General features: G+C 36.0%; 1 protein-coding gene across 7 annotated transcripts in view; it reads left to right on the top strand.

The window, feature by feature from the left end:
* Positions 1 to 23,161, top strand: part of Vps13b (vacuolar protein sorting 13 homolog B) — a 535,466-nt gene that overhangs the window by 351,204 nt on the left and 161,101 nt on the right. For all 7 annotated transcript variants that reach the window (XM_048359303.1, XM_048359299.1, XM_048359305.1 and 4 more), the window contains exon 35: positions 16,673 to 16,810. In XM_048359303.1, coding sequence (XP_048215260.1) covers positions 16,673 to 16,810 — 138 coding nt within the window. The remainder of the gene's footprint in view (positions 1 to 16,672; positions 16,811 to 23,161) is intronic.

Genomic DNA, 23,161 nt, shown 5'->3' with positions numbered 1-23,161 from the left:
TTCCTTTTATAATCTAGTCACCTCAGTATTAACAGTATAAAAGTGTGTTTATAAAGTTTATTTATCTTAGTACCCTGGATACTGTATATGCTTGTATTAGACCTAGGGACGGGAAAGGGACTACCAAAATTGTGAGACATAGGATAAAAAGACAAGCCATTCCAAAAGCCATACTTATAAAACCATTTGGTATAAACAAACTGTACAACTCATGGGGGGAAAGGGGAACAGACAGGTGGGAGGCAGGGGAAAAATGAGGGAGGAGATAACAAGTTGAACAAGAAATGTACTCACTGCCTTACGTATGAAACTGTAACCCCTCTGTACTTCACTTTGTCAATAAAGGGACAAAAATGGAGAAGAAAAGAAAAAGAAAAGAGAAAATGAAGACAGCCAGTCTAAAAATATCATCCAAAAGTACATAGTATATATAAATATGTCTATTATTTATGCATACATTTCATTATACAGGGATAATGAAATGGTTACCATGACTGACTGTGATAAACTATGTTTAAGTATCATAATTCCAACTTATTCATTTAATGTATTATTTTTTCTTAGGAAAATAAGCCTTTTATATATAACCAAATGTTTTATTTGTTCATTCAGTAAAACAAACTCTATAGTGAGCAACAAAACAAATTTTTGGCCAGTCCTAGGCTGTGAACTCAGGGCCTGAGCACTGTCCCTGGCTTCTTTTTTGCTCAAGGCTAGCATTCTGCCACTTGAGCCACAGCGCCCCTTCTGGTCATTTTCTGTATATGTGGTGCTGAGGAATCGAACCCAGGGCCTCATGTATACGAGGCAAGCACTCTTGCCACTAGGCCATATTCCCAGCCCAACAAAACAAATTTTTTTTTTTTTTTTTTTGCTCAAGGCTAGCACTCTGCCACTTGAGCCACAGCGCCGCTTCTGGCCGTTTTCTGTAGATGTGGTGCTGGGGAATTGAACCCAGGGCCTCATGTATAGGAGGCAAGCACTCTTGCCACTAGGCCATATCCCCAGCCCCAACAAAACAAAATTTTAAGTTGAAAGATTTAAAGATTTCTATACATCTACAAAATCTATTATGTTGGCAAATTAACTTTTACAGCCCATCTATATATTTCTTATAACCAGAGATCATTCTATATTATAATAATTATATGCAACATGTTCTGTAGGCAAATGTTCAGATTTAAAGAATATGAGCTGTAACAAGGTTCAGTGGAAATAGGATCAAACAAAGTATGAGACACCTTTTCTATGATGTAGAATTAGAGATATAGTCTAAGACTAGAGAAGATAATCAGGTCAACCAAGACTCAGTAGTTGAAAAAGAACCTAGTAAGTTTAGTTCAGGTATAGTTCAGACACTTTCTTCCTATCCCATCTAGCAGATGGAAACCAGATAACCATTTGCGGTGAGAATGATCTTATCTGGGAATTCGGCAAATTCATTCTTAGGATTAGGAACTATTTTATACTGTCCTGGACAGTACACTGAAAATATAGAGATTAAAATTCATCACAGGGAAGCCAAATCAAGGAGCTGTGGGCTCTATCATTTAGTGCTTGTCTCCTGCCTGTTGTTAACCTGGGACCTCCCCTGCACTGTTTACTGGTACTCTCTTCAGCAATGCACCTAGAGCTGGCTGGCTCATAGTGGCTTATATTGTGCTCAAAAGACTGATTGTTAGATTTGTGAGGATCTTTGTAAGTCACGGATAGCTTAAGCTAGCCATGGTGGGAGGAGTATTTACACCATGGTTATTGACAAATGCTATCAATCATCTCTCCAGTCCCAAGAGGAATTTGTTAAACATTATGGGCAACCACTGCCTCCTTTCTCCAAACAAGTTCTCATTTTCCATGTAAATGATACACAACAGGTACTTTATAATAAAGGCACTAGAAATAGAGAATGGTGCTGGGTCATATGATTCAAGGTCTCACCTCCATATCTAATACCCATTTAGATCTGTTTAACATTGTCTGAAACTAAGTTGCAAGATTATGGAATCCTAATCCTCAGCCCTTTCTTACATTCACTCAGATGTACTCACTTTACAGGCAGATGATTTCAATGGCCTTGCTATGAAATAGTAAGAAAAAAATGAGAAAGTAGTAGGAGGGAAACGGGCTGATGTGAACAACTATGATCTCTTCTCAGGCCTTCGTTTGTAGGTGTGCAGAGATCAAAGCAGACTCATTTTTGCTACAAATGCTCTTTATATATTCTCAGCTTTTAAAACTAGTTATTGTGCCCAGCACCAATGGCTACTCAAGAGGCTGAGATCTGAGGATCACAGTTCAAAACCTGCCCATCAGGAAAATCTATAACTCTTCAAAACCAGCCCAGCAGAAAAGTCCATAACTAATGTCTCTAATTAACCACCATAAAAAGGGGGAAGTGGAGTTATGTCTCATATAACAACATCACTAGTCTTGAGCACAAAAGCAGACATTTTCTAACTCAGACACAGGATGTTTGTCAGTCTCATAAGGCAATTTTAAAAAAAAGATAATTTATTGGGCTGGGAATATGGGCCTAGTGGCAAGATTGCTTGCCTCGTATACATGAAGCCCTGGGTTCGATTCCCCAGCACCATATATATATAAAAAATGGCCAGAAGTGGTGCTGTGGCTCAAGTGGCAGAGTGCTAGCCTTGAGCAAAAAGAAGCCAGGGACAGTGCTCAGGCCCTGAGTCCAAGGCCTAGGACTGGCAAAAAACAAAACAAAAAAGATAATTTATGAATAATTCTAAAGTACTGAGCATTGTGCCTAATAAGTAGGAAGATCATACTACTACTGCTTTAGTGCTATTATATTATATAAAATTACCAAATCAAGAAGCAGAGAGCTAGATGCCTTTTATTGATTATCTCATTAATTAGTAGAGTAATAGGGCTAAGCAGTTCAATTTTTTGGATTTATGTCCTTGTCTGGAAAACTTGATTATTATATAAGATATCACCAAGAGCTATTGCAATTCTGAACTTTTACTATTTTCTAATTTGGAATTTATATCTCTACCCTTACCTTTCCAAAAAAAATGTTTGAACTATACTGCTTAGGCCTCAGGGAGTTGAAATCTGTAAATATGAGGTTAAAAAATCATCCTTGACTTGTTTTAAAGATGCAGATCTTCTTTCACATTCTAGGAGAAAACTGATTAGTTTCTTCAATCTTTAAATGAATTAATTTCATTAAATTTTAATGAATAATTTTTCAAAATCTCATCTGAGAAATTTGTTTTATTATAATTGATCCTCCTAGATGAACTATCCAAGCCCCATTGCCAGTTTTGTTATTCAGAAAGACTGTGTAGAATTTATTGATCCCTAAGAAATTCCTGTCTCATTTCCAGTAGTCTTTGACAGTCCTGAGATAGTAATCTTACTGATAAGGAAAAAAGAGAAAAATATGTGTAGCTATTATGTGAATATTCATTGGAGGGAAGGAGAGGCTACAGTGAGATGCTATCTTTATTTATGAATTCTAAATTAAAGCAGTCATTGTTGCCCTTTAATTGAAGGGATTAAAACTGTGGTATCACTAATGGGAAGAAGTGAAAGCCAGACAATACCCATTAATTCGCTCCTACCTATAATTACCATTTTTGACATTTTAGTCCCCCAAGCCTTGCTATTTGGGAGCTGGGGATTTGTTTGATTGTTTGTAATCACAAATATTTGGTTGTAAAAGAATTCTCATACAATGTGGCTTATAAATGTTTCTTAATATCTTTGGAAGCTGTGAGCTTATGTTCCGTTATATGAAAATCAAATGAGACATGAGCAAACCAAGCAGTCTATCATTCCTTAAAAAGCCTTCTCATACTTAGACAATAAATTTCAAATGTAGAATACAGAAAATGAATATATACTGATAGGTGGCAGTGGCTCGCACCAATAATTGCAGCTATGCAGAAGCCTTAGATCTGGGGATCACAGTTGAAAGCCAACCCAAGCAGCAATGTCTGTGAGACTGTTATCTACAATTAACCACCAAAAAGCTAGAAGTGGTAGACTGCTAGCCTTGAGTAAAAGAAAAGTTCTGGGATAGTACACAAGCCCTGAGTTCACGCCCCAAGACTGGCACCAAAAAAAAAAAAAAAAAATGAATGTGTGTCTGACTTTATTTAACTCATCAATTAATGTCTACTTGATTTTACGGTGTTTAAAGAATTAATACTCAAAAGAAAATTGGTTACCTCAGAGAATTTTAATTCTGGAATTTGTACTTTTAGGACATTTAGTGATAAGAGCCACTTAATTACTGACATTATTCATTGCTTAATTTGTAAATAGTTCTAAAAAGATAGAAAATTTGGCACTAAATTAAATTTCCTTTGATGTATTGAGAAGACCCAAGGAAGAGTCTGAAAGTAGATGTTCAAAATTATTTGAGCATCATTGGAATATGGAATATCTCAAGGTGATTCTGTTAGTATAGTTTTAGATTTACATTTTTCTCTCCTGTCTTATGAGCATGTTTCTTTTTTTTGTTTTGTTTTGGGTTTTTTTGTTTTTTTGTTTTTTTTTTTTTTGGCCAGTCCTGTGCCTTGGACTCAGGGCCTGAGCACTGTCCCTGGCTTCTTTTTGCTCAAGGCTAGCACTCTGCCACTTGAGCCACAGCGCCCCTTCTGGCCGTTTTTTTCTATATATGTGGCGCTGGGGAATTGAACCCAGGGCTTCATATATATGAGGCAAACACTCTTGCCACTAGGCCATATCTCCAGCCCTTTTTTTTTTTTTTGCCGGTCCTGGGGCTTGAACTCAGGGCCTGAGCACTGTCCCTGGCTTCTTTTTACTTGAGCCACAGCACCACTTCTGGCCTATTGGTATATATGTGGTGCTGAGGAATCAAACCCAGGGCTTCATGTATATGAGGCAAGCATTCTTGCCACTAGGCCATATTCCCAGTCCCCCTCCTGTCTTATATAATACTTGATTTACTTCCCTAGAATGAACTTATTTCCATTGCACTTTCATTTCTTCATTCAGATAACCTTTGGGTTTAGTAATTTGTTTATTCAATTTAACACTTATTAAACATGAACAAGGTATTAAGTAAACTCAATAACTTTCTTGATTATTATTGGTAAAGTCTTAGCAGAATGTATATCCTCATGTATGGAGTGCTGTTAAACATATAAATGAATTAAGATCTGTAAATTATACTCCTAGAGAGGCTATTTTGAGACACCACTATGAGTAGTATTGTATGGCTTAAGGAAAACGTCTTGATTACAGAAGATTGCACTCTAATAAATTTTTGCTAGTAGTACTCTCAGTGTAGCCACAATTCACAATACTTTCTGTATTCTATTTATTTATTTTTGGGCTAATTTTTGTACTGTATTCCAATGGTTGTCCTGGAGTTTCCAGAAAACACAACAAATCTTTCTATTTAGAGGTAGTAAATTATCATTGTAAGGAAAATATAGGAACATTACAATGTTTTCAACCTTTGGGTTTTTGTTTGTTTGTTGTTTTTTGGTTTTTATTTGTAGTAAAGTTTGAAAGGGACTTGCATGTGCTAAGCAGTTGATCTACTGAGCCTTTTTCCCCCTGGCTGGCCTGGATCACAGTTCTCCTGTTTTTACTTCCCATGTAGCTAAGAAGACAAGCATATACCACTGCACCTAGCTATTGGCTAAATTGGAGTCTTACGAATTTTTGTTCAGCCTGGCTTTGAACTGTGACCCTGTTAGTCTCAGTCTCCAACATAGATAAGATTACAGGTGTGAGGTACTGGTGCCCAGCTGGCCTTGTGATTTTATAGTTTCCTTTCCTGTCCCTCATCTATATTTTGTCATATATGCTGTACCTATATACATTGAATGCCAGATACAGATTTGATCATTTCAGTAATCTTACATATCTTATAAACTGAAGACCAAAAAAATAGTCCTTTGGATTTTAAAGTGTATATCATCCCCAGTGTTCTATAAATTTCTTTAGTTCCAAATTTTCCTCTGGTATACTTTTCTTCAGTATTGAGGACTTGCTTTTGGCCAGGTGCTGCTGGCTCATGCCTATAATCCTACTACTCAAAAGACTGAGATCTGAAACTCACTGTTTGAAGCAAGACCAGGCAACAAAGTCCATGAGACTCTTAGTCTCCAATTAACCACCAAAAAGCCAGAAATAGCCATGACTCAGATAGTAGAATACTAGATTTGAGCACAAAAGCTCACTGACAGCACCCACACCCTGAGTTCAAACCTCAGGACCAACATGCACACAAAAAACAAACTTGTCTTTTTTTTTTTTTTTTTTTTTTGCCAGTCCTGGGGCTTGGACTCAGGGCCTGAGCACTGTCCCTGGCTTCTTTTTGCTCAAGGCTAGCACTCTGCCACTTGAGTCACAGTGCCACTTCTGGCCATTTTCTGTATATGTGGTGCTGGGGAATCGAACCCAGGGCTTCATGTATATGAAGCAGGCACTCTTGCCACTAGGCCATATCCCCAGCCCCCAAACTTGTCTTTTACATTTGACTTTTTTTTAGAACAGGGTTGTTAGAAGTAAATTTTCTCTTAAATTTTCCTGATCAGAAAGCATCATTTTATTCCTCTCATTCTTAAGAAATATTTTTGCTGGACATACAACTTCAGTTTGACATTTTGTTCAGTACTTTAGAGCCATTGTTGCAATTTCTTCTATCCTGTTGTAGTTAATCTTTTTTTGGGGGGCGGGGGGGACAGGGTGGAGTTAGAATTTAGATACTTGTATTTGCTAGGCAAGTTGTGTTTCAGATAGAGACTTCCACTTTTTCCCAACCTCCCACATACCTGTGATCACAGACATGTTTTATCATGCCCAGCTTGTTTGGTAAGATGAAGAAGTTCTTGCTAATAATTTGCTAGAGTTGGTGTTGTGCTACAGTCCTCGTGATATTCTCCTCATAAGTAACTAAATATGCAGGCATGAACCATCATGCTTGGCCCTGTACTCTGTGATTTTTAAATGAAAAACATATATGCTCTTGCTCATTCCAGTCATTCTTTGTGATAAATTGTCTCATCCCAATGTTCTCAAGTTTTTTGTTTATTTCCTTTTGATTTTGTATAGGTTGCTATGAATTGTCTGGGCTTGATTAATTTACCCTTTATCACATTTTTTAACTTCTTGACTGTAAGTTTATGTTTTTGTTTTCAGTAATTTAGAGGCTTTGATCATTATTTCTTATCTTTCTGGAACATTATTGTTAATTTTAATATTGTCCAAATGATCTCTCAGACTTTTTATACCCTGTTTTCTTCAGTTTAGACTTTTTTCTTGCTACAAAGCCTAAGGCTTGAACACAGGTCCTGGTTGCTGGCTCTGAGCTTTTGTGCTCAAGACTAATACTCTACCACTGAGCCACAGCTCCACTTCCAGCTTTTATGTGGTGGTTTATTGAAGATAAGACTTTCTTGCCCAAGTGGGCTTGGAAATGCAATCCTCAGATCTCGAGCTCCTGAGTAGCTAGGATTTTGAGGTATGAGTCAACTGCACCTGGCTGGTTTTGTATAGTTTTCTGACAGAGAATCTCAGTATTTAGCCCATGGGGACCTACAACTCTCCTGGTTCAGCCTAGCTTATATTTGTATATATTATTTATATTTACATACAAACAAACATACATACACACATGTATAACAAATTCTATGAAGTTTTACCTAGACTCAGTGACAAGTGAAATTTGTAACACTACAGTATCTACTTTACAAAGCTGAATTAAAATTAAGTGATAACAATTATTTATTTTGAATGTTACTAATAAGTTATAATTCTGCATAATTTAGTCATCCTAATTTATAGTAACTATCACTAATTATATACAGTACTATGTTTTTATTTCCTTAATTTAAAAACTGGCAGATTATTTAAGGATTAAATTATCAAATTAAATTTCTTTTTTGACTACTAGTCCAGTGATTTTCCATTCAATCCAAGTAAATAATAACTCTTTAGTTGTCCATTCCATGTCCTTCCCACCTGGAAACAACCTCTAACAAAAAGAGTGCTTCTGCCAGTACCTTTATATGTAGCAGCTGTATTATTGGCAATTCTTATTTAAATAAAGATGTATATAGTTGTTTTTCACATAATCGTATTAGTTGTGTTTATAAATATTTTAAATTTGCTATTTGTTTTGTTTAAAGTAATAGAGTCCAGATTTGAAATTGCCTCATAACTTTGCTATGCAGCCCAAGGCAGCTTCAAAATGTCATTTTTCTTATTTGTTTAGGACTTTTTTGTTTGCTTTTGAAGAAATGACTGTGCCATCTGGTCCATTGTGAAGGCATACTTTCATACTATACAGTCAGCCCAATATCTTATTACTCATTAATGTGTACTAGGACTGAACAAAGAAACCAATTGAAAACAATTGTTCCCCTTCCCTTAACTTCTTTATCTAATTGTAACTTTTCAAACATCAGCTAGACTAAAATACAGAATTTAGAGTTTATTGGAAGTATCATGCTAGAAAAGCACATAATAACATACTTTGCTTGACAGTAACATCCAAGATATATCTCCAGTGAGAGACGTTTTCTGCATTTTTACAGTTTTAGAAATACTATATGAGGTAAGATTCACTTGAGGAATAAACATGGAATGGCGTCCATGTAGAGCTATAGATTTAGAGATGATCAATGATTTGGGGCAAGTTACTCTTGATTTTCTGAACCTGTTTCCTCATCTATAATACAAGTATATTCTGGTGCCAATCTATAAGTGTTGTTAAGAGGTTTAAACAATAATATATGATGGTCCTAACTGTTTAGCACAGATTCATTGAGTGCTAATATTAAGTTTTTTTTTATTATTGTTAGTTTTTTTTCCTTGTTCTGGAGCTTAAACTCTGGGCCTGGGCACTGTCCATAAGATTTTATGCTCAAGGATTGTTTTCTACCATTTGAGCTATAGCTGTACTTCCAGTGTTTTTGGTTGTTTTAATGGAGATAAGAGTTTCATGGACTTTCCTGCCCGGGCTCACTTTAAATGGTGAGCCTCAGATCTCAGCCTCCTGAGTAGCTAAAATTACTGACAAGCCTCCGGAGCTCAGCTATTGTTAGTATGTTTAAAATAGTGATCATGATTGACCAAAAACATATCATTTCAGTCTAATTGTATTTATGGAATCGTTTGAAAATGTTCAGTTATAATTGGCTGTTTTCCCCACTTGATTAATAGTACTACAGAAAATGTACCAAAGGCATTTGAGTAAACCAGCAGTTAAAAAATTATATACTAGCTTCTTATACCTCATAAATAATTTATTAATTTTACTGTTATGACTTTAAGAAAAATAAATTGCATGTCTCTTTAGAAATAAGTTTGTATTAATGTCCCTGCAGAGGCTTAGAATTAACCTGTGACTTTAATATAATAATCACAACTTGAGTGTTTATTTGAAATTTTAGATGCTGGAAATATTTCTTGCTGGGCAGTAATGTGAAATGAAAGTATTAATTTCACAAACATCAGCAAGTGGATCTCTTAAGGGATAGATAGTAAAGTGCATCACAGAGGCGAAAAGTAGTGAGAAAGTTAAACAAGAAGTAACCCAAGCTGGGCCCCTATGGCTCATGCCTATAATCCTAGCTACTCTGGAGGCTGAAGTCTCAGGATGGCATTTCAAAGCCAGCCCAAGCAGGAAAGTCCAGGAGACCCTTATCTCTAATAAACTACTCAGAAAAAGCCTGGAAGTGGCACTGTGGCTCAAGTGACAGAGTGCTAACCTTGAGAAAAAGAATCTCAGGGACAGAGTGCGGGCCTTGAGTTCAAGCCCCAGAACTAGCTCGTGCATGCGAGCATGCACCCCCATTCCCCCCCACACACACACTGAAAAAGTTACCCAGTAATATGTTACATGGATAAATGTATTGGAAAAGAAATGAGAAAACTTGACTTTTATTCTTGGTACTGGTTTCTAATCTCTGAGATCCAGAAAACTAAATTTCTTGGTGCTCTAGTTTTCCCTGTCTCTAAAAATGTATAGAGTAATACTGCTCTTTGAACTTAAATGGTTTAATTTGAGCTCCAATTGAGATCATCAATAGGAAATGTTTTGGAAAAATAAAACTTTATTCAACTGTTATTCAAGAGTTCTGTTGTTGGCAGTTGAACAAAGAGTTAATAGCCTTCATTTGGTGCATGATTGGTGTCCTGTCCCGTGTGATTCCTATCATTTACTTAGAAGGAACCAAAAGAGAGACTCATTGAAAAACATTAAATAGACTCAGACTTGTTGTTTTCCTGTAAAATACATAAAATCTATATTATGATTTAATGTGAAAACAAACAGTAAGGAGATCAGAATTTTCTAGGATACATCAGAAAATAAAAATAATTCATTGACTTGATATTTCACACATTATTACTGGCTAGCATTGTTAAATAAAAAGAAACCATTTCTTTCCAGCAAGATGTAGAAGACGTATTTTAAAAGCAAGAGCCAGTGACTCTGTTCAAGCATATACTGGTAGCCACTTAAATCTCTTCATCTTCCTCCACATGTGTGCTGCAGACCTGGAGTTTCAAGTCAAGAAATCTCTTCTTGACCTTCTTATCACCTGTTATGAGGTGTAGTGCTGGTTCAGAGTAACTGAGCAAGAGGAAAAGTGCTTACTGAGTTAGCCAAATGTTTGGATATCCTTAATAGGATGGTACTACTTATCTGGAATCCAGAGTTCATTGGTTTATTAGTTGGTTTTGCAGCTATGACAATGAACTATTACTGTTGTTTCCTAGACCTCAGTTCCTTGACAACTTAATGTTATTACAAGGTGCTTATGGACTATAGTTGCTGTGTATTTACAATACTGTGATTTTTTTTAAAGAACTATAGAAAGATATAAGAAATATTGTTTATGGATTTTTGCCTTTTACATATCTTGAGTCTTCAGAAATGACTCAAGATAGCAATTTCTCGTCGTAGAAAGCTGCACATGGTACTATAGTGCATAACAAAAACACTGCTCTCACTTGTAGTTTCATCAGAACCAAAGAGGAGGAAAATTGGCAGGTTCTTTATTTCTTCTTTGCTTCAAGGACATAAAATATGTTGAATACTATTTGGAGCATCAATAATTATCTTTTTTTAATCAGTACTCGGGTTTGAATTCAGGTTTTTTACTTGATAGGCAGGCACTCTGCCACCTGGAACTATGCCTCCAGCCCTTTTTTGCTTTTGTTATTTTTCAGATTTTTCCTGTTTATGTCCAGAGTAGCCTGGACTGAGGTTTTTCTATTTACACTTCCCTTATAGTTATGATAACAGGCATGCATATAAGCAGCTTTTACTAGTTGAGTTGGATTCTCAAGAAATTTTTGTTTCCCTATCTTGGAGTTCTTTTCAATTATGGTCATTTTTTTAAAGCTAGTCCTGGGGCCTGAAAGTCAGGGCCTGAGTACTGTCCCTGTCTTCTTTTTGCTCAAGACTAGCACTCTACCACTTGAGCCACAACACCACTTCGGGCTTTTTCTGTATATGTGATGCTGAGGAATTGAACCCAGGGTTTCATGCATGCTAGGCAAGCACTCTACCACTAGGCCACATTCCCAGCCCGGTTATGGTCATTTTTTATGGTCATATGTACATAGCTATTGAGCTATGGAAACAAGAGGGACTTTTGTTGTTGTTGATGATGATGATGATGATGATGATGATGATGATGATGATGATGTATCAACTTCTTTCTTTTTATTTTTTCTTTTCCTTTCTTTTTTTCCTTTCTCTTTGGTTTATCCCCAGTAGTCACTGTTTTTTATTCTGATACCCTGTGTCTTATACATTTATCTGATTAGGGGAAAGAAGGGGATAACAAAATGGTGAAACAAGGACAAATGGTAAACAGTGAGTGCAACAGCAATATTCACAGGACATTGGAAATGAACTTTATAACTTGTGGGAGTGGGAAGGCAGGGGAAGGGATAGTGGGAGAAAAACACTTAACTTGTGCTCTCTAGTATTATATTCTCAGCAGCTCCCCAGCTTTTTAAAAATTATTTCTATTTTTGGAAGAGAATAAAATGAGACTCCTAAAAGTTAAATTTACCTCATTAAAAGATTCAGGACTCATAGTGAGAGAAGGGATAGAGTAGAAGGCGTCCTTCACTCATACTGGCAGGGGCATTCAGACTGTCCCTTGTCCCCAGCACTGATGAGGCTTCTGATACTTTGTTGACAAGGATCAAAGATTTTCTCCTTGTTGCCGTAAGGAATAGAATCACACTTGGCAGGACCAGCAGCCTTGCTGGAGAGTATTTGTTGTGGTGGTTGGTGTGATGGCAGCATGAGGGAGCCCTGCTGGTTTGGGGGTACTCTTCTAGTGGTTGTCCCCAAAGAGCTCATTATTTGGTTCATACCTGTTAATAATCATCATAACAATAATTTGTGATATAGTAAAATCAATAAAATTTGAATGAAAAGTATATAAATAAACTTTGTGAGAAAAATATTTTTTAAGATCCAGACATATAAACATATCTGGCTACCTCCAAAATCTTTGTTTCTTTTATTACCCCATACTTTTTCCTACATTATAAACTTATAAAACTCCTCTTTATCCTGGAAAAAGCTTCATTAATGTAGTCTTAGGTCAACTATTTCTCAACTCTTTTTCTATAGGACTGTACCATAATACCTTCCAGTTAACAATACATCAGGTTGCTTAAATGCTGTGGAATGAACATGAGACATTAGTGTAATTAAAGATGAAAGATAAATTTGAGCAAATATAGACTCTACCTTGGTTCTGTGGCAGCTTGAGACTGGCCTCGCTCATTAGCTGTGGTGAACTACAACACGCTTAATCCACATAACAATTCAGTGGGAACTTTATAGAAAGAAAGAAAGAAAGAAAGAAAGAAAGAAAGAAAGAAAGAAAGAAAGAAAAGAAAGAAAGAAAGAAAGAAAGAAAGAGAGAAAGAAAGAAAGAAAGAAAGAAAGAAAGGCAGGCAGGCAGGTGCTGGTAGCTCATGCTTGTAATCCTAGCTATTCAGCAGGCTGAGATCTGAGGACGTTGGTTCACAGCCACCCTGCACAGGAAAATCTGTGAGACTATTATTCCCAGTTAGCCACCAAAAACCCAGAATTAGATCTGTGGCTCAAGTGGTAGAGCATTAGCCTCGAGAAGAAGTTCAGGAACAGTTCCCAGGCCCTATGTGCAAGCTCCAGATGCAGCTGGCAAATAGTAATAATAATAATAATAATAATAATAATAATAATAATATAGCCTAAAAATAATATAGCCTAATACTTCTTTCAAAAATCATAGTACATCCCCTGGACTTTGTGAACATGAGACAGTGGAGACATAAGTAAATCTTGAGACACTGTGTAGTATTTTTTTAACACAAGTATATGATTTTTTAATCATGTGCTATTACCAGTGAGAAAATTCAGTCAATGCAATGACTCCAAAGCAACAAGTTAATAAAATTTGAATCTACTGAATAATAATTTATGAAAACCCCAAATGTTTTATAGATAATAGATAGATTATCATCAATAGTATTAGCATTAGTATCAAAGATTTGGAATTAAGACCTTGGCATAGTTTGAAATTGGTTAGTAATGGGCAAAATGTTAGTTACCAAGAATAATAAGCAACAAGATCAGACAGAGTGACAGACTCCTTGCTTGCTGAATGGAAAGATGGTTAAGCTGGGTGGGGTGGTGTGCCCTAGCTTCTCTGGATGTTGAGAGGGGATCACTTGAGTCCAATAGTTCACTTTGGAGACAGCTCCAAAACAAACAAAAAATGAAGTACAATTATTCAAGAGCATGGTTTAGTCTTTCTTTCAATAGCACAAGTTTACAAATATTTTCCACCATGAAGAAAGTTTAGGGGTTTTGGTAGAACTTCATATTTCAGTTTGCCCTTTTTTCAACAGACATGTAAAACAAGGTTAGCATTAGGAAAGATAGTAGTTACTTGCACCTATCACCGCCACAACAACAAGAAGAATAACAAAAAAAAAAATGTAACTACCAGAAAAACAACTATTAGATAAGTTAGTTTTTCAAACTTGGGAGGTGGAGGGGCTGGGGATATGGCCTAGTGGCAAGAGTGCTTGCCATGTATAAATGAGGCTCTAGGTTCGATTCCCCAGCACCACATATACAGAAAATGGCCAGAAGTGGCGCTGTGGCTCAAGTGGCAGAGTGCTAGCCTTGAGCAAGAAGAAGCCAGGGACAGTGCTCAGGCCCTGAGTCCAAGCCCTAGGACTGGCCAAAAAAAAAACAAAACAAACAAAAAAAAATTGGGGAGGTATAGATCAAGAGGTTTTTGTAGAAACTACAGCTGACTCTAGGCAGAAGCACATGACTCTGTCTCAAAAGCAACAACACTGGCTCAAGTGGCATAAGGCTTAGAACCTAAATTGAATCCCTGGTGTCACCAGAAAAGCACGGAGGGGAAGACGAAAGGAGAAAAATTATTATTATTTTTTTTTGGCCAGTCCTGGGCCTTGGACTCAGGGCCTGAGCACTGTCCCTGGCTTCTTCCTGCTCAAGGCTAGCACTCTGCCACTTGAGCCACAGCGCCGCTTCTGGCCGTTTTCTGTATATGTGGTGCTGGGGAATCGAACCTAGGGCCTCCTCGTGTATCCGAGGCAGGCACTCTTGCCACTAGGCTATATCCCCAGCCCAGAAAAATGATTTTTATTATCATTGTTGCAGGCAGGAAAGAGGGAGGGAATACTAGAATATATAATTACATAATAATAAATTCATAAAGTAAAAGCAAATAGATTTTTCCACATTGCTAAAAAGTATACATGCAAAAGGCATTAAAATACAGTTCAGCTAGGATAGCAAGAGATAACATTTGCTCCTATAAATCAGTAGGATAATCCAGTAGAAAAAGAATAATTCTACAGTGTGTGTGTGTGTGTGTGTGTGTGTGTGTGTGTGTGTGTGTGTGTTTACATTATCCGGTTTTGTATTTGGAATAAATTCCTAGAAGTGAGTCTGATAGTTAAAATGATACACACATTTAAAATTTGTTCTTTGTTATAAAATTACTCTCCAAAGAATTACCCACTGTTGGAGAATAGACATTACAATTTTTTTTAGTCTTTGTCGTACAGGTAAAATTTTCCACCTTAGTTTGATAATTTCCCCCCATACCCCTCACCAAGATCCTGGCCTTTGTATTTCAAAGACAAAAATATTATACTGTTACTGTGTAAGGGATCTACTATGCATATTCTCACTGCTTAAATTCACTGATCATGTAAAAAGGGAAGAATGTCCTAAGTGTTTGATCTTTACCACATAGATCTCACGTCACAATCAATTGCTTTCAATATTTCCTTTGAAATCACATAAAGGTTCATATGTGCCAAATTTCATGAGGTTCACATGATAAGGTCAAGAAATACAAATTCCAATGCAGAATTTATATGCCCAGTTCACATATGACAGTAATACTATATAACCATATGTTGAATATTATACACTGTATGTAAATGCTACTCTTGAAAGCAGTCCAATAAATCCTAAAATAAATAACACATTAAAAATAGACTGAAAAACTAATAGATGGACTTAATGGCAAGAACATCCCTATAAAATTGACACTTGAAGGCCATTAAAACACAGTGAGTAAAACAATCATAAAACTCAAGAAAAACTGTATTTAGAAAAATTTTAAAGCCTACTACATTGTATGCCAATATATAGCATTTTTTTTATTTAAGGAGCTATTATAGTAAATACTATTATTTCTAAGCACTTAAAAGCAAGTTGTTCTCACCGTTAGACAAAATAATGTTTAACATAATGTTAACTAAAAATGTGTGTGTTGTGTGTGTAACAAAACAAAAAGTTTTGTTATAATTGAAAGTAGCAAAAGGCTGCTCAAATTTTATTATTAAAACTGGTATGGGAAAGCTACTGACATTAACTTCCAAAGCAGCAAGAATTGAATGTGATATTAGTAAAACTCCAAAATAGATTAAATACCCGAGTAGTACTAATGTGCATCTTTAAGCATGTATCTTTTCTTCAGCTGACAAATTTGCCCCTATGTTCCCTTCATTGGTTTCAGTATCACATTTTGTTTCATATTCACCTATTAAACCTATGTGCTTAAGAGGTACAGATAGGGAGATCACAGTTTGAGGCCAGCCTGGCCATAAACATTCTCAATGCTATCTCAACCAATGGCTGGGCACGGTGGTGGACACTTCAGGAAGCACAAGTAGGGGGACTACAACCCAGACATAAATCAAAACTATCCATTGAAAATAACCAAGGCCAAAATGGACTGGAAGCATGACTCAAGTGGTAGAATGCCTGCCTAATAAATGTGAGGCCAAGAGTTCAGTCCTCATCCCTGCTGTTCCCCTTCCCACTAATTTAACCATTAATCTGTTAGTAGCAGTTCAGATTACACACATTTTTCCTTCATTCATATCATGCACGTTTAGACTTGTAGTGTCTTTTCCTCTTTGGTTTACTCTGGAAAATGTACTTTCATCCTCCTGCCTTATCCAGACATAGCTTATCTTTTTTAGTACAAGTTCTTGTGTAATGTGTATGTACAAATATATAACACAATAATGGTTCCATATAATTACTTAACCAGATTTTTTTCTTGTTGGCCAATTCAGGCTCAAACACCAAAATGAGTTGTTGGTAATATGATCTATGTTTTTAACTTTCATTTTGTTGCTTTAGATCCTGGGAAGACTCTGCCCGAAGCCCTTGATTACAGTACTGTGTGGCTACAGACAGTGCCTGGAGAAATAGACAGCAAAAGTGGTATTCCACCTTCCCTTGTAACTCTACAAATTAAAGACTTTCTAAATGGACCAGGTAAGAAAGCCATAATACAAAAAGTGTGTATGTTTTTGTGGGACTGTATGAACATGTTTATGGTTCTGTTATTGGCTTTTGAAATTATTGCCAGAAATGAATAATTCATTTCCCCAAAGCATACTCTCTTCAGAGTGCCCAGGATGGAGATGAAAGACAAAATGAATATGCATGAAAAATTACCTCTAATCTGACAAAATTGGTTATCAATTAAGGAAAAGATGACTAGCTACTTAAAGACCTAATATTTTATTTCTATCTTCTCTATTAATCAACTTAGTGGTTTATTTATTTGTGTGTGTGTGAGGGGTATGAGTGTGTGCCAGCACTAGAGCTTGAACTCTCCCTGGTCACTTTACCTCACTTTTTTTGCTCAAGGCTGGCATTCTACCATTTGAACCACAACTCCATTTCTGGCCTTTTTCTGATTAATTGGAGATAGGAATGTCATGGACTTTCCTGTCCTGGCTATATTGGAACCTCTATCCTTAAATCTCACCCTCCTGAATAGCTAGATTACAGGTTTACAGGTATGAGCCACTGGAGCCTGGCTATGTTTACTTCTTGGGGGGGGGGGCAGTTGTGGGGCTTGAACTCTGGGCCTAAGTACTGTCCCTGAACTCTTCTAAGGCTAGTGCTCTACCACTTTGAGGCACAGCGCCACTTCTGGTTTTTGAGTGTTCATTGGGGATAAGAGTCATGAACTTTCCTTCCCAGGCTGGCTTCAAACCATGATCCTTAGATCCTCAGCCTCCTGAGTAACTAGGATTACAGGCGTCAGCCACCAGCAGCTGACTTAAATTTACTTCTTATTTCTCATTTTTAGTCTCAGAGTTATTTTTTCATTTTTAATCCTTTGGCATTCTTTCATTGTGCCTAGACTATTCACTTTCAGTTTATGCCTTATTGATTTCTTTGCATAGAGATGAGATTTGCAATCCAGTGATCTATTGAACACCGTATTTTCAAGCCAAACACACAAACTGAAATTTAAGACAAATATCAGTATTTGAATGACAAGCATTTAATTGTTGTAGTTAATATGACTAGTAGATATATGATTTTTTTTGAAATTCTTTTTTTTTAATTCTTTGTTTTGATATATGATTTTTAAGTACTTGTATTTATGTGTTTCTTAGAATACTTTTCAAAATTAGGAATTACATATATACCATTTCTTATTTCCTATTTTTCAATAATAGTGATAGTGTATTTGGAAAGTCAAAAAAAATTTTTTTGGCCGGTTCTGGGGCTTGAGGCTCAGGGCCTGAGCACTGTCCCTGGCTTCTTTTTGCTCAGGCTAGCACTCTACCTCTTGAGCCACAGCGCTACTTCCGGCTTTTTCTGTTTATGTGGTGCTGAGGAATCGAACCCAGAGCTTCATGAATGCTAGGCAAGCACTCTACCACTAAGCTACATTTCCAACCCAGAAAGTCAAACTTTTAAGTACATTTTTTTCTTATCTTTAACTTCTATTACAAAGAGGTATCAATTCAGCACATTAGTTTTGAATACAATTCATCTTGCTTAGTGTCACTCCTTCCATCACTCTCCCTTCCCACTTATCCCTCTCTATATCACCTCAAGTGCAGGGGTGAATTTCCATGGTGTAACTATTTTGAACAAATAACAAATAGTTTAACCAAATATCAGGAAGTTTAAGTCTTATCTTGCTTGAGGAGGCTAGGGTTCAGGAGATGGGGGATGAATAGGAAAATTCAAACTTTTAAGTAATTGAATTGAAGTCATTATTTATCTATGCTTCTCACATTGAATGTGCATTTGAAGGATTTCAGTGGAATGCGTTAAAATGCAAATGATTACATAATAACTCTAGAACATATACTTGAAAGTATATTTCTAACAAGCTCACAGGTGAAATGGATTTATTGGTCTGAGAACTATATTTTTGTAACACGGTTTTACATGAGTTACTAAAATTCTTTTTAAAAGATTATAAACATATATATGTTACTTCAAGCATATATGATTTTTCTAAGAATATTAGTCATAGTCTCTGACTGCCAAACTCCAGATATTCAAGGGCACAGAAAACAAGAATAACGCAAAGACAAGTGGTTTTTAGAATGGTGCTTTTTTTCTGGAAAACCAAACATGATGTAGAGTGAGTGAATGAAATTCTTCAAAACATTTCAAATAAAAGTACTTTTATTTTCTTTGTATTTGAGGGTGAATTATTTTTAAGTGATGTATTAGCTCTGTGGACATTTTTTTCTGAAACACTAACCCAACAGCTTTGAAATGGTCCAAAAATTGCTTTTAGACCAAAAGAAATTTACTTTTGTCTACTGTAAACAGTTTGTCTGACACTCTACATGAGTAGATACTACACAGAATAATTACATCCTCTTACTATTTTACCATGTTGTCATCTCATATTAATTTAGAAATAAAAAAGCTATAACAAATAGTAAGATCAGTTACATTGGAATAACAAGACACACTGACATTTTTTTGACATGTAAATTTATTATTTTGTATTTTGGGACAACTCAAACTTGTTGTTTTTTCCAGATTTTAGGTAATAGGATACTAGGATACAATTTATTCTGGGACTAGAGTAACAAACTTCAATTGTCCCCAATACCATTGCTTTTCCTTGGAAAATAAAAAAGAATTACAAATAATAAAGACATTATAAATGAAACTTCCAGTTTTTATGCTATGTTATCATTGAGTGTTAGCATTAAGATCTTTTCTGCTATTTTTTAATCTGTATGAACATCTATTTATCCTCCCCAAAGACTGTCTTATTGCTAGCTCTCCAAAGTTCTGTATTTCCATTTGCTGCTTTCATGCTCTTGAATTTAGGCTACAGTAGGAATAAAACTTATGACTCAAAAACTAGAGGAAATAGTGATTATCATTGCCTAATCTTAAATTTTCTACCAAGAAAAAATGTGTATGTAAAAGGTCTTGAATTTAGCCTTCCAGATTAATATTTTAGAGGATATATTCTCTTTAAAAAAAAAACCACCTTCTCTTTAGCAATGCTGTACTTTAGCATTTGTGTTGGAAAAACTAAAAAACAATTCAAAAACAATTCTTGACTATTCTTTATTTCTTCTGTTCATGTAGTAGTATCTTAAGCAAATTTAAATTCTGACTTCTACATAAAAACCACCATCAAAGCTCTCCCAACCCCCACCTCCTTCCTTGGGAGGCAACAATTGTACCCATTAGCAAGGTCAGTGGCTTGGAAAAAACCTGGAAAACAGCAGCTACTAGAAACCCGCTAGAATAATATCTCCAGCAGGTGATAGATTAGTTGGAACAAATTGGAACCATTGCAGTTCAGCAATCCTGGTTTCTTTCAAGCTGTTTTTAAAATGTCGTCATTTTAATACACAATCTAAGCCCTGCGGAACAGTCCACAGCAGGTTAATTTGAATCATATGATGTGTCACTGCCCTCAGCTGACATGAGCTCTATTCCATGTGTGAAGCCATAATAAATCCATTCCCAACCGAGGAAAATTCCCCATGAGAAGGTGAACTAATCCAGGCCTCACACTGGCATGCTAGACCCTCCATAATTGAAAGCAGGGCCACCTGTTCCCGGCACAGTTAGCCTACAGAGAAAAAAATTAGATCAGATACCTCTTCTATTGAAAAAAACCATTCATATTGTAAATTCGAATTCAGCTGTGAAATGTTTGGTATGACATCATATAGAAATGTAGGAATATGCTCACTTGATCCCAGTTTAAAAGTTTTGTTAACTATAGGCCTTCTTTGAAATGATTTTTTTTTAATTTAATGAGAGCTGACACATAAGAAGAACTGGTAAGGGTACAGATTTTTCTAATTAACTGAGGATCATTTGCAAAAGCATCCATATGCACAAAAAAGTTGAGCTATTGTCACCTTAGCCATGAAATGACATTTAAATGACTGCAAAGAAAAATAGTATTAACTTGGGACAAGATTCCCAAGTCATTTCTGGCTTGTTATAAATTATTGATTCACATACCTAATTGATCATATAATTCAAATAACATGCTTTCCTTAACACAGTTATAAATGCAGTTTTGCATTTGTTTTAAAGTAATAGTGTCTAGAGTTGAAATACATATCTACTGATGTCTTTTTCTCCTAATAAAATTATTTTAGTCTCATCTTGTTTAAGTTATTCACCATATAGCTTTTTATTTTTCTAAATTTATTTTAACTGTGGATTGGTTTCATCTCTGGTTTTATTTCATTGTACTTTAAAAATATATTTGACTTTAATTGGTTATTTAACTTTAATTTTGAATACTTTTAATATTTATGCTAACCTACAGTTTTGTGTGTTACAATGATTTTAACTCCAATTCAAAATTATTACAGTTCTGCAAACCTCTTTGATTTGAATGAAAATGTGCTATACAATACTAAAAGATTTCTTAGGTATAGTAATGCCATTTGGTTAAGTTTATATGAATATAATATAGGAATTTCAAGTTGTTTATCCCATATATATGTGTTTTAAGTGTTTATCTTTTTTTGTTATTTTTGCCAGTCTTGGGGCTTGAACTCTGGGCCTAAGCGCTGCCCTTGGCTTTTTTTTTTTTTTTTTTTTTTTTTTTTTTTGCTCAAGGTTAGCTCTGTACCACTTGAGCCAAAGCACCACTTCTGGCTTTTTTTCTGTGTATGTGGTGCTGAGTAGTCAAACCCAGGGCTTCGTGCATGCTAGGCAAGCACTCTACCACTAGGCTACATTCCCAGCTCCTAAAATGTTTATCTTGATAAATTCTTTTATTATTATTATTATCAACTTTTTAACTTAGTAGGAATTAATTCAGATGTATTTTAGAGGTGATTAATTCAAAGGTATTAAGCTGAGAAAGTTGACCTAAGTAGACTTCTAACATTTTCCAGTAATTCAAAGGGATTAAAATAACTGAGAAAGTTGACCTAAGTAGACTTCTAACATTTTCCAGAGAGGAAAATAAAGAATAAATAATGAGAGGATTTGCTGTTGTTGTTGTTGTTTTGTATTGTTAATGGTGGTATTGAGGTTTGAAGTCTAGTCTACTTGGCTAAGCAGGCACTCTTATTGCTAAGCCACACCTTCAGTCCTGATTTTTGCTTGTTATTTTTGAGATAGAGTCTTGCTTCCTGTGTCTGTGCCTCAACAGATTCACCTGTTAGGCTTTCTGGTAGTTAGGATAACAGGCAAGTACCACTATATCCAGCTCTCCGGGAGTAGAGCATACTCTTGAACGTTTTTTCTGCCCAGGCTAGCCTTGAACAAAAATCTCAACAATCTCAGCCTCCCAAGGAGCAAAGATTATAGATGTGAGCCATCAATGTCTAGCTAATCCAATTTTTTTGTTTATATTTTATTTTATTGCCAGTCCTGGGCTTGAACTCAGAGCGTGGGCACTGTCCCTAAGCTTCTTTTGGCTCAAGGATAGCTCTGTATCATTGGAGCCACAGCACCACTTCTGGCTTTTTCTGTTTATGTGGTACCTAGGAATTGAACCCAGGGCTTCATACATGCTAGCCAAGCATTCTATCACTAAGCCACATTCCCAGTCCAAAGCTTTTTTTAAAATTTTTTCCATTTCTTTATTGTTAAAGTGATGTACAGAGAGGTTACAGTTTCAGATGTAAGGCACTGAGTACGTTTCTTATCTAACTTGTCACCTCCTCCCTCAATTCCCCCACCTCACCCATCCCTACCCATCCATGAGTTGTACAGTTGGTTTACACCATATAGGGTTTTTTTTACCCTCTTTATTGTCAAAGTGAAGTACAGAGGTTTACAGTTTCATACTTAAGGCAGTGAGTACATTTCTTATCTAACTTGTTTCCTCCTCCTTCATTTTTCCCCTGCCTCCCCATTTCTGTCTCCCCCCACACATGAGTTGTACAGTTGGTTTACGCCATATAGTTTTTAAGTATTACTGTTGCATTGGTTTGTCTTTTTATCTTTTGTCTTTCGATTTTGCTATTCCCTTTCCTTTCCTCGTTCCAATTTATGTATATATAATATCCAGGGTACCAAAATCAGTTACAGTGGTATCAGGAGTAAAAGAAAGACAAAAGACAAAGGGCATAATTTCACATAGTATGTTGAAAATAACAACAATGATAAACCACTTCTTTCCGTAACTTGGAGTTCATTTCACTTAGCATCATCTTATGTGTTCATAGACATAGCTATTGAGCTATTGTGATCTTTTGCTAGGATTATCCTAGATGTGTACTAGTTATTCCCAGTGAGGGAAACCATAGAGTCTATGTTTCTTTGGGTCTGGCTCACTTCACCTAGTATGTTTTGTTCCCTAGTCTTTTCATTTCCTTATGAATGGGGCAATGTCATTCTTTCTGATAGAAGCAT

This window comes from Perognathus longimembris, chromosome 12 (genome assembly GCF_023159225.1).
Source record: "Perognathus longimembris pacificus isolate PPM17 chromosome 12, ASM2315922v1, whole genome shotgun sequence".
NCBI classification, from domain to species: domain Eukaryota; kingdom Metazoa; phylum Chordata; class Mammalia; order Rodentia; family Heteromyidae; genus Perognathus; species Perognathus longimembris.
The sequence above is the reverse complement of the archived record's forward strand: the minus strand, read 5'-3'. Positions and strand labels throughout refer to the sequence as shown.